General features: G+C 44.8%; 1 protein-coding gene across 10 annotated transcripts in view; it reads left to right on the forward strand.

Moving 5' to 3' along the window:
* Positions 1-378: 378 nt before the first annotated feature.
* Positions 379-15,030, forward strand: part of LOC110508830 (protein tweety homolog 1) — a 40,946-nt gene continuing 26,294 nt past the window's right edge. For 6 of the 10 annotated variants that reach the window (XM_036968391.2, XM_090224755.1, XM_036968393.2 and 3 more), the window contains exons 1-7: positions 379-1,284; positions 7,327-7,504; positions 10,752-10,981; positions 12,357-12,468; positions 14,074-14,411; positions 14,628-14,723; positions 14,927-14,999. In XM_036968391.2, the coding sequence (XP_036824286.2) occupies positions 7,370-7,504; positions 10,752-10,981; positions 12,357-12,468; positions 14,074-14,411; positions 14,628-14,723; positions 14,927-14,999 (984 nt within the window). In that variant the 5' untranslated portion in view covers positions 379-1,284; positions 7,327-7,369. Of the gene's footprint in view, positions 1,285-7,326; positions 7,505-10,751; positions 10,982-12,356; positions 12,469-14,073; positions 14,412-14,627; positions 14,724-14,926; positions 15,000-15,030 lie in introns of those variants that run through there. The other 4 variants (XM_090224758.1, XM_090224783.1, XM_090224793.1 and 1 more) reach the window with 4 other exon arrangements.

Below are 15,030 nucleotides of genomic sequence, written 5' to 3' on the forward strand. Positions count from 1 at the left end.
TCTCCCCCGTCCTCCAATGGCACAAACACCCTGGTCTCTCATTCCACCCGCTCTCACTTTGTTTTTATTGTTTATTTGTAATCCCCCTCTTTTTCAGTCAAATCACCCACGGTCATGGAATATCATCTCTCATTCTCTCCATCTCTGCTTTTTCTCGTTGTTGTTGAATCATGGTGTTGACACTATTTTGCAGTCTCTACTCGAAACTGGTTTTGCAACTCCCCTCTCCCTCTATTCATCGCTCACCCTCCCTCCCTCTCTCCATCCCTCCCTCTTTCTCTCACGCTCACTCACTGTCCAGTTGACAACCCATCTTTTTTCCTATTCACAATATCTTTGTTGCACCCTCCATCCTGCCCTCCCTCCTCTCTTGCTCTCAGTATCCATCTGAGAGCAAGAGTGGTGTGCTTATTTGCTTCTGCCTAAATATATGTGCATCTCTACCTCTTCCTCTCTGCACAACACAGCCAAACACTGCCCTGCCTAACTACACAGGAGATTTCTTCAACAAATATTTTGTGGATTTTTTGTGCAGAAATCTGAAATGTAACTCAAACTCGAATAATTGGACCTTTTCTCGTTTTGTATTTTTGCATTTAGACAATCGGAGATTTTTTTTGTGATGATTTATTGATTGGTCAGATTTTTGCCTCCTAATCTGAGAATGTAGAGATTGGTATGTTGTGTGTGTGACTGAGTGTTGATGGAGGTTTCAGTAAGAGCTGTGTCTGTATCGCCCAGCAGCATCACCATTTGTGTGAGCTGAGAGTGGACGGAGTCCTAATCCCCGTTAACAGATTCATTATCGCTGGGCACAATCGTGTCGCTGCCTTGTTGTGAAGTCGCCTGGCTGAGCGATCTGCTGCCTGAATGGGGTTCTGACATGACGATAAGGGTCCCTCTGGGGTGTCTTCTCAATCCTAATCCCTCTCTCTCCTCTCTCTCTTGCGCTGAGGGCTACTCTCTTATCCATCAACACAAGCACCTCTCCACTGTTACCAGACAACCATCCAATCACAGGCTGTTTAATATTTTCAAAAACAGACCCTGTTATTTATTTACATTTGACGTATTTTTGGGGTTCATGTCCCCTAAACCTATATATTTCAGGATGAGTTTTTTTCCCAAGAGGATCCAGCGTTGATGGTTGGCAACGGTATACCTCAGTGAGTGTGTAGATATTTGACAGAACAACGGTATACCTCAGTGAGTGTGTAGATATTTGACAGAACACCAGAGAAGAGCAAGAGATAGCAGAACACTCTCCCAACGCTACAGTCAAAGGTAAGAAACGGATCACTCTTCAATCACTCATTCACCATGGGTGAATTGTCTGTGTATTCTACAAGATGAATGGGCAGTCAAGTGAAATAGATTCATCATGCACTGTTAGACCATTGCAGTTTATGTTCAATGATGGAAAGGGGAGAGAAGCCTGGGTTTTACATCAAATGTTTGGATTTTTACGCAATGTCTGTGCATTGGCTGATGTTGAAATTAGGAAATGATTTATAAAACATTGAGGTTGAACCATGTTAGTTTGATTCATTCTGTTTTGGATTGTTTTGTCAATCTCTACTTTATCATAGTTGATCAAATATATTTTAGTTGATAAGTGATATTTTAAAATATCACATTGTATGTCACTGAATAGTTTGCTTAGCTTCATCTTCAGCAAACCTCTCTCAAAAGCTACAGTTGACTTTGTGCAAGCTTCTAAATGAGATTGTTAGTGTGGGAGCATTTGTCCATCCTCTTGGTACTGTATGTTATACTCTTGTACACTCCAAAGCTCCATGTTGGATTTATTGATTCTACAAGCACCGAGTAGCCTGCAGCTGAATGCACTCAATCTTTCATTGATTTGGGGAAATGTGTGTGTGTATGGTATGGTTTGATTTAACTATCCTTGTATCCAAAATTTGGACAAATGTGTACATTTTGCTGGTCCCCACAAGTAAAAAGGCTATTTTAGGCTTAGGGTTACAATTAGGATAAGGGTTAGGGTTAAGGTTAGGGTTAAGGGTTAGGGAAAATAGCATTTTAAATGTATTTTTTCTTTGTTACCCACAAGGATAGTAAAACAAATGTGCGTGATCCTGGTGGGACATTTTTTTTTTTACACAAACATGAATTTCAACTGAAACTTAAATATTAATTTAATAAGAAACAATTCAACCTCTATTAGAGTCTGTGGTTATGAAAAGGAAATGTGTATTTATTTATACACTACCGTTAAAAAATTTGGGGTCACTGAAAAATGTCCTTGTTTTTGAAAAAAGCTTGAAAAATTTTTTTGTCCATTAAAATAACATCAAATCGATCAGAAATACAGTGTAGACACTGTTAATGTTGTAAATGACTCATTAAATAGTACCCGCCAAGTACCAGTCTCAACGTCAACAGTGAAGAGGCGACTCCGGGATGCTGGCCGTCTAGGCAGAGTTCCTCTGTCCAGGTTCTGTGTTCTTTTGCCCATCTTTATCTTTTATTTGTATTGGCTATTCTGAGATATGGCTTTTTCTTTGCAACTCTGCCTAGAAGGCCAGCATCCCGGAGTCGCCTCTTCACTGTTGATGTGGAGACTGGTGTTTTGCGGGTACAATTTAACGAAGCTGCCAGTTGAGGACTTGTGAGGCGTCTGTTTCTCAAACTAGACACGAATGTACTTGTCCTCTTGCTCAGTTGTGCACCAGGGCCTCCCACTCCTCTTTCTATTCTGGTTAAAGCCAGTTTGCGCTGTTCTGTGAAGGGAGTAGTACACAGCATTGTACGAGATCTTCAGTTTCTTGGCAATTTCTCGCATGGAATAGCCTTAATTTCTCAGAACAAAAATAGACTGATGAGTTTCAGAAGAAATGTTATTTGTTTCTGGCCATTTTGAGCATGTAATCGAACCCACAAATGCTGATGCACCAGATACTCAACGAGTCTAAAGGACAGTTTTATTGCTTCTTTAATCAGAACAGTTTTCAGCTATGCTAACATAATTGCAAAAGGGTTTTCTAATGATCAATTAGCCTTTTAAAATAAACTTGGATTAGATAACACAATGTGCCATTGGAACACAGGAGTGATGGTTGCTGATAATGGGCCTCTGTACGCCTATGTAGATATTCCATAAAATCTGCCGTTTCCAGCTACAATAGTCATTTACAACATTAACCATCTCTACAGTGTATTTCTGACAATTGTTATTTTAATGGACCAAAAAATGTGCTTTTCTTTCAAAACAAGGACATTTCTAAGTGACCCCAAAGTTTTAAACGGTAGTGTAGATACATTACAGTCCTCACACTGAATGGGCCGTTCATGTCCCCACTGACTGATGATAACTGGGCTGTGGTGTGTATCACAGGGCCATATAACTGTCTCATAAATGGCAATCATTAAGAGTGTCCTTAAGTGGTCGTTAGGGAGACCATTGGGTCTTAACGTGCGGCATGATTTCTGTTGCATGTCATTATTCATACCCAGTGGCCCAGAGGAAAGCTGTTGTTTGTGATGTGTAGTAATAAGAATATGTGGTGCAATACAGGATAAAGGAGAAGGTGGCTTTACTGTCCAAAGATGATTTTCTTCCCAGCTGCACATCCTCAGTCTTCCTAATTAACCGCCTTACAAAATGCCCTCGTGGAGAAACATATTCTGGAGGCTCCCTCAATACAAATAGCTCAGTGACTGTTTCATAACAGAGCCATTCTCAGGGTTGAGTCAGTCAGCTTGGTTCAGTACAGTGACAGATAGTTGACGTCTATTCTACTGTATTCTATCCATTTCTCCTCGGCTTTGTTGTTCCTGAGAGTCTCTTGTTGGTTTTGAAGCAGCGAGTGCAAGGCACAGAAGTTTCCTTCTTCCGTCTCCCTCTCCTCTCCCCTTCTCTCCTTGCTCCCCCTATCACGTGAGTGCGAACTCCCCATTATTTTCCTTCAGTTATGCAATGGCAACAAGCTGGCAGGAAGCATCACGTCAACTTGAGCCTGCCTCCCTCTGACGACAACTACTGCTGGACCACTGCTCAACTCAGGCTGCTCCCTCCCTGGTGCCCCCTCAATCCCTTTCTGGGTTCATGTTAGCACTAGTTCCCATTGTTGACACCACATCTGGTTGAGGACAGACAGATTTATGATTGTTACGAATCCCTTTGGCCCTGCAGTCTAGGGGGGATGGAAACGAGACCCGCAACTTAACTCTTGCAAATTATAACAGTGAAAAGGAACAGTGAGAACAAAAACCACAGACAACTTAAGTCTACCGTCAAACACTCATGGTTTATTTTTAAACACACGGTAAAGGGGGGCGTGAAAAGGGTCTGAGCTGGACCCAAGGAAAGAAACAACATTATCCAAAAACACCCCTAAGCTAGACTACCTGCTTCAACAACAGATAGCTCACTAACCAATAAAATACAGTGGGTAGTCCACCCAGTTCTAACTAGTGTTCTTTAGACAATATTTACCTACGTGTAGTGTATAATGGATAAAGTAACATGTAGTTGCAAAAACAAAAGAGAGAACTGATTGGGATACTTTTAAACCAAGGGAAAGGGGATGTGATTGGGTAAGGGAAAAGGAGCAGGTGTCTCCTGATTGCCGACTGATTGGTGACTGATTGGCGACACCTGTGAATAAGGGAGAAGGAAAGAAAATACACACAGGATACACACAGGATACCTGTAGCCGTAACAATGATAATTGCCAAAAATTGTTAATGTTGTTATTGAATTTCAATTCACACCTCAGTCTAACCACACAACAACATTCCTATAATTCACCTAATGTGACAACATCCTCTACCACCCTCACAGCCGAATAATTTAAGACTATAACATGAAAAATCCTGTTTGTTGAAATACCATCAGAGTCTGGCCATAACAATGTGAGACTACAACAATAACACCAGTCTGTTGACAGCCTCAGTGTGAGGGGATGGACGGCAGTGTGTGAAACCATTCTGCTCCCACTGTTCACAAGTGAAACAGAGTGTTGGCATTGATTTTGATAGTGACAGTTGGGGGTTTGGAGCCATTAAGGGGAACAGGCTTATTCTAATGAGCTTGGGATTGACTGTCTGGGTTGTCTGTTTAACCCTCTCTGGGCCTGGGATGCCCCAAATCCACATGCACACACACCACACACCACACACACACATCCCAAACAATGACCCCAACACCTGGACTTATTATGTCCATTGAGACGTCATTGATTTGAAATGGCTGCTACAGTAAAAAGACTGGGTTGATATTTCTGTTATAGTTATAGGTCAAATGTGATTCTTGATCATACATTCTTGATCATACATTCTTGATCATATTTAGTATTGTGTAGTGCTTCTATTCAAATGTAGTGTCGTGTGCTCATACAGATGGATCATTAAAAAGGATGAGAATTCATGTGATACAATGCTGAATGTTCTAAACATTCAAAGACAGCAAAACCAAGATAGGAGCCTGGTGCAGAATCCAAATCTAAGAATCCCTCCCTGATAGACGCTATCAAATACACTATTGTCTTTCCTCAACGTTCCTCTGTGTCTCACTGTATGTAGAGCAGTACTGTACAACCCCCTGTCTCTACTCCTCAGTACAACTCCTGTCAATGGTCTAGTCTGTGCTGATCTCATCTCATAGGCTCTCTTGAAACCCTCTTGTCTTCAACTGTAAAACCCTGGTATTCTCTTAATCTGCACAATCAGTGTCGTGGCCCCCTTTACCATCCCCCTCATCCCCTCTTCATAGCTCTGTGATTGTAATGTAGATTGCGGTGTCTATCTGGGATAACCGGATTTCCCTTTGTATTTCCCCTACTTTCTCCCTCTTGGCTGGGCTTGAGGAAGGGAGGGGGAGCAGAGTCTCTCAGCAGGGTGTGGTGGTGGAGTTTGGCTACAAAGACTGACCTGTCCTCCCTTGTTTCCCCTCTCTCCTTCCCTTTGGAGGGTGGTTGTGTGAAGTCTGCTACTGTGCATCATTGTTGTAGACATACTATCTCTTATAGTATCTTCTAATTTCCGGGATGGTTGAGGGGTGTTGTGTTGATAGTTGGTCTGATGGCGGTTGAATCTCCCTCTTGTATTGACCCAACTCTGCCTCTGTTATATAGTGCTGGTTGTGTGGTGTGGCTGAGATTGCCACTGGACCTCCCACTATCTCCCCTACTCTGCTCCCATAGGTTGAGGAGTATGATGAAGTAGGATGTTAGTAGAGACGACAGGGTAGTTGGTTTAGTTGAATTGGAATGGAATTGACCACAACCGTGATCCAAATGTAGATTAGAAGCTGAGCAAAAATAATTAGCAATGTCTGCTCTTGCTCTGTGGTTTCTGCTCCACAGGGTTTCACCCTGCATACCTCCTCGCTCCAGGTACAAGCCCTTAGGCATAGCTCTGATCTAGGATTAGATTACCTTGACTTTCACAATTCCTTACACAAAACCTCACCTTTAGATCAGAGTCTAGGACAGGCGTGTCAAACTCATTCCACAGACAGCCTAGTTTCTGAAGGTTTTTGTTATTTCCTTTCAATTAAGACCTAGACAACAGGGTGAGGGGAGTTCCTTACTAATTATTGACCTTAATTCATCAATCAAGTACAAGGGAGGAGCGAAAACCCACAGACACTCAGAACTCTGTGGAATGAGTTTGATGTGGTCTAGGAGAAGACAATGTAAACATCACCTTAGATCAGAGTCTAGGAGAAGACAATGTAAACATCACCTTAGATCAGAGTCTAGGAGAAGACAATGTAAACATCACCTTTGATCAGAGTCTAGGAGAAGACAATGTAAACATCACCTTAGATCAGAGTCTAGGAGAAGACAATGTAAACATCACCTTAGATCAGAGTCTAGGAGAAGACAATGTAAACATCACCTTAGATCAGAGTCTAGGATAAACTTCACATTGTCCTGAACCACCTACAGTAAGTACACTGATTGATGAAATAGGAAGTTTCAGTGAACATGAGCATGTCTGACAACTGTTCAACCATTGGCTGGCTCTCCCACAGACTGGAGGGGGGGGGGGGGGGGGGGGGGGGGGGGGGTTGGTGAGGTGATGTTCCCTCACTCTCTCCCTCCCTTTCTCCCTCCCTCCCTGCCTCCTCAGCAGGGTTGTTCTGAAACATCTTATCTTTCTTCCCTGGCTTCCAGTGTGTAAGAAGGAGTGGTAGACGGACAACATTTCAGTTGCAATAGCCATCACCCAGCACCACATACAGCATAAGGCTTTGTTTACTCATAGTATTTATCATTGGTCCGCCACTGGTGTGGAAATGTGGAATATGTCTATCACTTACACACCTTTGATATTTTAACCCTTCTCTTCACTTAGTTCCTTTCAACAGGGTGGAGGAGGGGGGGTTAGGTGATAGACTATGGCTGCCATGGCGACCGTGCCCAGCTACACCCCTTCGCTATGGGTGAGGATGTGCCACGCCCTCCCCCGGCTGGACCTCACCATGACGATGAGAGACAACCTCTTCATCCCCGACAGCTGGGAGTACCAACAGGTAACAGAAAACGCCCACAGCCAATCACATCCATCGCAAACTACAACTGGCCAACCAACTGATTGATTCATGTTTATCTCAAGTTTTCTCTTGGTTCAAACAACAAGATCGACAATAAATGAGATTCAATGGAAAATATGTATTGCACTTGGTAAGAATGAGAACCAAGTCTGATCCAGAATCCCCCCACCCCTCATGTTAAATACTGCCCCATAAAGATCCCTCTCTGTTTTGCACAGCGGCATCTGCAGAATCCTACTGATATTATTAGAGCATTTAAACAGCTTATTCATGCTAGTGGTGGAAGTAGCCTAGTTATTGACAGGGAAACGAGCCCAGACCACTCAGAAGAATCTTGACCTGGATTTCAACTCATCAGAAATATTACACCACCTGGCTGTCTCTCCTCAAAACTGTTAGCACTTAATTACACTGTTCTGTTCCCATCTCCACCGCAGTTCAGTTTACATCCCTCAGCTCCACTACAGACTCCATCTTATTTCACATTCATTCTCATCATCGGCATGCAATTGTAAAAGTTCCACAGTACGGTTTGAGTAGGATTTGGTTTGAGTGTTTTAATCTGGAGACACTGTAGTAGTAGCAGCAAAATGTTGTATTGTCAAAATGTTTGTTGTGTTGTTGTTCATTTCTAGGTTTCACCATTCCCTTCCAGTGGCTCTACGTCCCTACTCCCTATGTCACACACATTGGAATGTTTACAACATGTCTATGGTACCTAGAGAGAGATTCTCAAATGATCCGCCAGTAGAGAAAGACAAAAGAAATGGAAAGCACTTGGAGAGAGGATGAGTAACGTGAGGAGGTCGTGGGGAACAGAAGACAGGACAGAAAGAGAGAGTAAAAAGGAGAGGATGAGTAACGTGGGTAACAGAAGACAGGACAGAAAGAGGGAGTAAAAAGGAGAGGATGAGTAACGTGAGGAGGTCGTGGGGAACAGAAGACAGGACAGAAAGAGAGAGTAAAAAGGAGAGGATGAGTAACGTGAGGAGGTCGTGGGGAACAGAAGACAGGACAGAAAGAGAGAGTAAAAAGGAGAGGATGAGTAACGTGAGGAGGTCGTGGGGAACAGAAGACAGGACAGAAAGAGAGAGTAAAAAGGAGAGGATGAGTAACGTGAGGAGGTCGTGGGGAACAGAAGACAGGACAAAAAGAGAGAGTAAAAAGGAGAGGATGAGTAACGTGAGGAGGTCGTGGGGAACAGAAGACAGGACAGAAAGAGAGAGTAAAAAGGAGAGGATGAGTAACGTGAGGAGGTCGTGGGGAACAGAAGACAGGACAGAAAGAGAGAGTAAAAAGGAGAGGATGAGTAACGTGAGGAGGTCGTGGGGAACAGAAGACAGGACAGAAAGAGAGAGTAAAAAGGAGAGGATGAGTAACGTGAGGAGGTCGTGGGGAACAGAAGACAGGACAAAAAGAGATAGTAAAAAGGAGAGGATGAGTAACGTGGGGAACAGAAGACAGGACAGAAAGAGAGAGTAAAAAGGAGAGGATGAGTAACGTGAGGAGGTCGTGGGGAACAGAAGACAGGACAGAAAGAGAGAGTAAAAAGGGATAGAGAAAGTGAGGGTGGCAGTGAATGTATTTAAGTAGGTCACAGATTATTAATAGAGTTGCAGTGGCGTGGATAGAAAGAGAGAGGGAGAGGGGAGGGGGAGAGAGGGAGGGGAAATGGGGAGAGAGGGGGGAGGGTGGGGGGGAGAGGGAGGGGAAATGGGGAGAGGGGTGGGGGGGAGAGGGAGGGGAAATGGGGAGAGAGGGGGGAGGGTGGGGGGGAGAGAAAGAGGAAAGGCAGAGAGAGAGGGGGGAGAGGGAGGGGGGAAGAAAGCGGGGGAGGGGGGAGAGAGGGGGAGGAGAGGGAGTGAGAGAGAGGGAGTGGAGGAGAAAGAAAGTAGGCAAGGGAGGAGGGGGAACATGGATGGGTGGGGGGGGGGGCTATAGAGAGCAGGAGAGAGGGATAAGAAAGGGATAAGAGATAAGGTGGAGGAGAGGAAAGGGAGGGAGACAGGCAGATGGAGAGGGATAATGCTGTAGATATGCGTTCTGGCTAAATGCACTCTCCAGTAAAGTTGAGTATGATAGATGTTAGTATGTCAGAGTGCAGGCTGAAGATGAGATGCAGGAGAGATGTGACAGGGGTTTGTAACTTAATGTTCACTACAGCTTGCAGCTGAGGTAGTAGTGTGACGATACAAGGTAGCTTTTAACCCTTAATCATGTTCAGTATGTATGTTAAACAGTCAGGAATGATATTATTACATTCAATTACTGGTTAATGAATGCAGTAGGTATGCTCTTCTGAATGGAGTCATACAGATTTGTGTGTGTGTGTGTGTGTGTGTGTGTGTGTGTGTGGAAAAAAGCCTCCAGCTTTTTAGTTGATGTCCCCTGGAAAACTTTATTTTCTAATCACCTTTCACTTCCACTGCTTGGCTAGGTAGGACTGTACGCCATTTGTCACAGTGGAATTATAGGACCAAAGAATGTTGTGGTCCTTTGTAGCTCAGTTGGTAGAGCATTGTGCTTGTAATGCCAGGGTAATGGGTTTGATTCCCGGGACCACCCATACGTAAAATGTATGCACGCATGACTGTAAGTTGCTTTGAATAAAAGTTGTGATTTTAGGTGTCACAATATCAACCTGTTATTTAGCTATTTTGCATAAATACACTGTAGGGATTCTTGCAGAATATTGAAGGCTGGGAATACACTAAAGTCCTCATGACTAACACATGCACCTCCCAGCTGCTCTGAATCCCTGTTGTTATCCATAACACAGTATATTGATACATTTACCCAGCCCTAGCTGCTACAGTCTGGCCTCAATATTTGACTCTCAAATGGTGTGGAGGAGGCTCATGGGAGTTTCTGAAATACAATTCTATCCCGCCTGCAAAAATATGTTGAACCAACATTTTATCAATGTCATCTGTCAACAATTTTAGGTTAATTGTTTGTTTTTTGAAAATGAAGAAATGAAACGTACACAAATTTGAACCAGATTTCCACCGTAAATCAACAACAGAATTTCAAGGGTTGATTTATTCACATTAGCAATGCAATTAAATATCAACCGAATATGGACATTGATTTTACATTATGTCAGGTTTTTGCCCAGAGGGATAATGTTACTTAGAAATGCATTTTCCATTATGCAATCAAGTACAATGACAGTGTTGCTCATCAGTCTGTAATGTGCTGTGTTTAATTTGATTTACTCTCTCAGACTCTACTGGTCCTCTCTAGTCTCTCGGCCATTGCTCTCGTTCTCTCCCTCCTCGTCATTATCTCCTTCCTTATACACTACTGCTGCTGTCACCGTGGTGACCGGAGCGAGGGATCTGAGGAAGAGGAGGAGGATGAAGAGGGCAGCACGGGCCACGGCTATAGAGGCAAGAAAGGGCGGGGTATCTGCTGCGTCACCTGGGTGTCGGTGGCGGCTGTCACACTGTGCTGGTGAGTAAGAGAGGTTATTGTGAGGTCACTGCCAGGGTCAATGTGATGTCATTATGAGGGTCATTGTGACCTCTTTATGCAGGCCATTGGGATGTTGTGATGTCCTGTCGTCTTTGTGACATCAGTGTCATGAGTGTTGTATTCATGAACTGTGACCAAACCATATGACCATTTGTCACAAGGATAGAGGAAAGGAAATCATTTTTATAATACAGAAGTACCATCTTCTAACTTTCATTATTTCCCAATGGTCCAATAACCCTGTGTGAGTTTTGATGTAAGTTATTTTCAGAGCACTGTAGAAAGTAGTGTCCAGTCCCTGCCTTACAATGGGTTAGTATTTTGCTCACGGCAATATCTGACACAGACAGTTGACCTAACTGACCGTGGTCAAGTTTTCGTTTGACCATAGGGACCAGGCCACTGAGGTTAGGTGTTTGGGCTTGTGACAGCATGTTTGTGGTTTGGAAATTGATTCGTGGTTTCCTATCACCGTGACGATGATTTCAGAAGTTCCATCTCAGTGTATTGAATCCTCTCTCCTCTGTTCTCTCTCTGGTGACTATGCTGTCATCCACTGTCATGAGGGCGTTTAGTCACATTGTGACAGGATGTTAATTTTAAGTTTGCATGAGGATATTGCAGCAGGTATTCAAATCTGACCCTACGATGTCATATGTTATCGGATTGCATTGTCAGCCTGAGTTGATTTCCGCTTCAGTGATGTCATCATTATGCAGGTGTTTGTGTTATGGTGGTAATGTTCCCCCCTGCGGCCATGATGATGTCATCTCTCTCTCTGATACCTTGCTGTTTAGATGAAAAAGGGGAGACATGGTAGTAGACATCTTAGTTTTAGAAATGCATTGTGGGAAAATCTCAAATTACACCCTATTCTTCAAGTTGTGCATCAGAGCACATATATGACACATGATGCTGTCAGAGAAAACATACACGTTTGACTGTATGAAACACAACACTCCTCTTTTTCCGCCGCTTTCTAATCTGGGTCACATACTTTGTGGGAGATTGGGTCATACCATTGCTCTTGGGTGCGAGGGGATTTGGTGAACATCTGGCCTAAGCTTTAATCTGAATATTTGAATAACAGAGAGATATATATGTGATTATTTTTTATGTTTCTAATATCACGCCAACTGAAGACTGCAGATGCAGACACTGCTAAGACTCTTCAAAGCTATCTGAATGTTTTCCTGTGGTCCGTCGTTCGTTCGTTCATTCATCCATTTCTCACATTTCACATCACTCTCACCAGTTCCATCTTGTTGTGTCAAATTAATTTAATATGTACATACAGTACAAACTGAATGAAATATGAATCTCTCTCCCTCAATCCCTGTTCCCCTTTTCGCAGTGTTGCCATAGGCGTTGGTTTCTATGGCAACAGTGAGGCTAATGATGGGATATATCAGTTGACCTCATCTCTTCTCACAGCCAATTACACACTGGCTTCCATCGATCTGCTGGTGAGTACTCCAGCTCCTCCCTCCCAGCAAATTTCAGACATGCACAATGTGTGTGTGTGTGTGTGTGTGTTAGATATATTGGTGGAGAGGGAGAGAAAGTGGGGTGTAAACTTGTCAGGTGTGATATGGATATGGATCACCACGTGGTCACTCAGTGGTTTATCTGTCTGTCCCCACGCTGTCACTCAGTGGTTTATCTGTCTGTCCCCACACTGTCACTCAGTGGTTAATATGTCTGTCCCCATGCGGTCACTCAGTGGTTTATCTGTCTGTCCCCACGCTGTCACTCAGTGGTTTATCTGTCTGTCCCCACACTGTCACTCAGTGGTTAATATGTCTGTCCCCATGCGGTCACTCAGTGGTTTATCTGTCTGTCCCCACACGGTCACTCAGTGGTTAATATGTCTGTCCCCATGTGGTCACTCAGTGGTTTATCTGTCTGTCCCCACACGGTCACTCAGTGGTTAATATGTCTGTCCCCATGTGGTCACTCAGTGGTTTATCTGTCTGTCCCCACGCTGTCACTCAGTGGTTTATCTGTCTGTCCCCACGCTGTCACTCAGTGGTTAATATGTCTGTCCCCATGCGGTCACTCAGTGGTTTATCTGTCTGTCCCCACACGGTCACTCAGTGGTTTATCTGTCTGTCCCCACACGGTCACTCAGTGGTTTATCTGTCTGTCCCCATGTGGTCACTCAGTGGTTTATATGTCTGTCCCCACGCGGTCACTCAGTGGTTAATATGTCTGTCCCCATGCGCTCACTCAGTGGTTTATCTGTCTGTCCCCATGCGGTCACTCAGTGGTTTATCTGTCTGTCCCCACACGGTCACTCAGTGGTTTATCTGTCTGTCCCCACACGGTCACTCAGTGGTTTATCTGTCTGTCCCCATGCGGTCACTCAGTGGTTTATCTGTCTGTCCCCACACGGTCACTCAGTGGTTTATCTGTCTGTCCCCACGCTGTCACTCAGTGGTTAATATGTCTGTCCCCATGCGGTCACTCAGTGGTTTATCTGTCTGTCCCCACACGGTCACTCAGTGGTTTATCTGTCTGTCCCCACGCTGTCACTCAGTGGTTAATATGTCTGTCCCCATGCGGTCACTCAGTGGTTTATCTGTCTGTCCCCACACGGTCACTCAGTGGTTTATCTGTCTGTCCCCATGCGGTCACTCAGTGGTTTATCTGTCTGTCCCCACACGGTCACTCAGTGGTTAATATGTCTGTCCCCATGCGGTCACTCAGTGGTTTATCTGTCTGTCCCCATGCGGTCACTCAGTGGTTTATCTGTCTGTCCCCACACGGTCACTCAGTGGTTTATCTGTCTGTCCCCACGCTGTCACTCAGTGGTTAATATGTCTGTCCCCATGCGGTCACTCAGTGGTTTATCTGTCTGTCCCCACACGGTCACTCAGTGGTTAATATGTCTGTCCCCACGCTGTCACTCAGTGGTTTATCTGTCTGGGTGATGGATGCCCTCTTTGTACATGTTTTTTTCCACAGAGAGGTGGAGGTTATAAGTCATACAATCAACCATGAGATTGATTGTATGACTTATAACCTCCACCTCTCTGTCCTGCCCCACCCCTCCCTCTCCGCCTCCCCAGGTTTCAGACACAATCTCTAGGCTACAGCAGTCCATCGCTGGGCCCCTGACCACTATGGAGGAGCTGTTTACAGGCAGTAAGCCTTATTTGGTGTCCACCCGGAACTGTAGGAGACTGTCAGAGAACGTGGTGTCCCTGCTCACCTCTCTGACCATGGCTCGCTCCTCTGACGGGGGTGCCTGGAACAGCAGTAACAATAGCGGAGATCCTCCCATAGCAGCCCTCACCCCTGTGCCTCCCTCCATGGCCCCCACAGTGGCACCAGTCGGAGGGGTCATGCCAAGCCCCTTCTCCCCTGGCTGGGCAGCCAACACACTGATGGTCAACGAGGACTACAGGTGAGGGAAGGGAGTGGGAGTGTCTTCTTCTCCAATGTTTTAAATTGGGTGTTAAGAACACACATAGCGTGTGCCAGTATATCACTCCCTTGTGGTTTGCTGAAAGATTGAGTTTTGCGTTCAGCACCATAGAAATGTATTTGGAAGTGTACTCCCTGCATTGTGTGGTTCTATGGTGTCCTATTGCTGAGATGGCTGTTATCTCCTGGGCTGTAGATGGCTGTCCTACGTGCTGCTGTTGCTGTTGGACCTCCTAGTGTGTCTGTTCATCCTGCTGGGGCTAGCCAAACAGGCTCGCTGGCTCCTCATCCTGTAAGCACACACACACACACACACAGACACACAGACACACAGACCGACAGTTAAACCCTGTGTGTTGTATTGCATCGAACAACACTGAGTTTGTAATGCTCTGTGACTCTGTGTCATGTAGGCTGTGTAATATATGATGGTTTCTAGGAGGTGTGTTTGGTTCTTCCCTGACCCCTATGTGTGTGTGTTTTTTCTCCTCCCAGGATGACGGTGCTGGCCTGGCTGGCTCTGTTCCTGAGCTGGGGATCCCTGGGCCTGGAGACTGCCACTGTGGTGGTGAGTACTGACTGATAAAGGGAGGAGAGGT

Source organism: Oncorhynchus mykiss, chromosome 3 (assembly GCF_057628025.1).
Source record: "Oncorhynchus mykiss isolate SJ-2025 chromosome 3, ASM5762802v1, whole genome shotgun sequence".
Taxonomy (NCBI): Eukaryota; Metazoa; Chordata; class Actinopteri; order Salmoniformes; family Salmonidae; genus Oncorhynchus; species Oncorhynchus mykiss.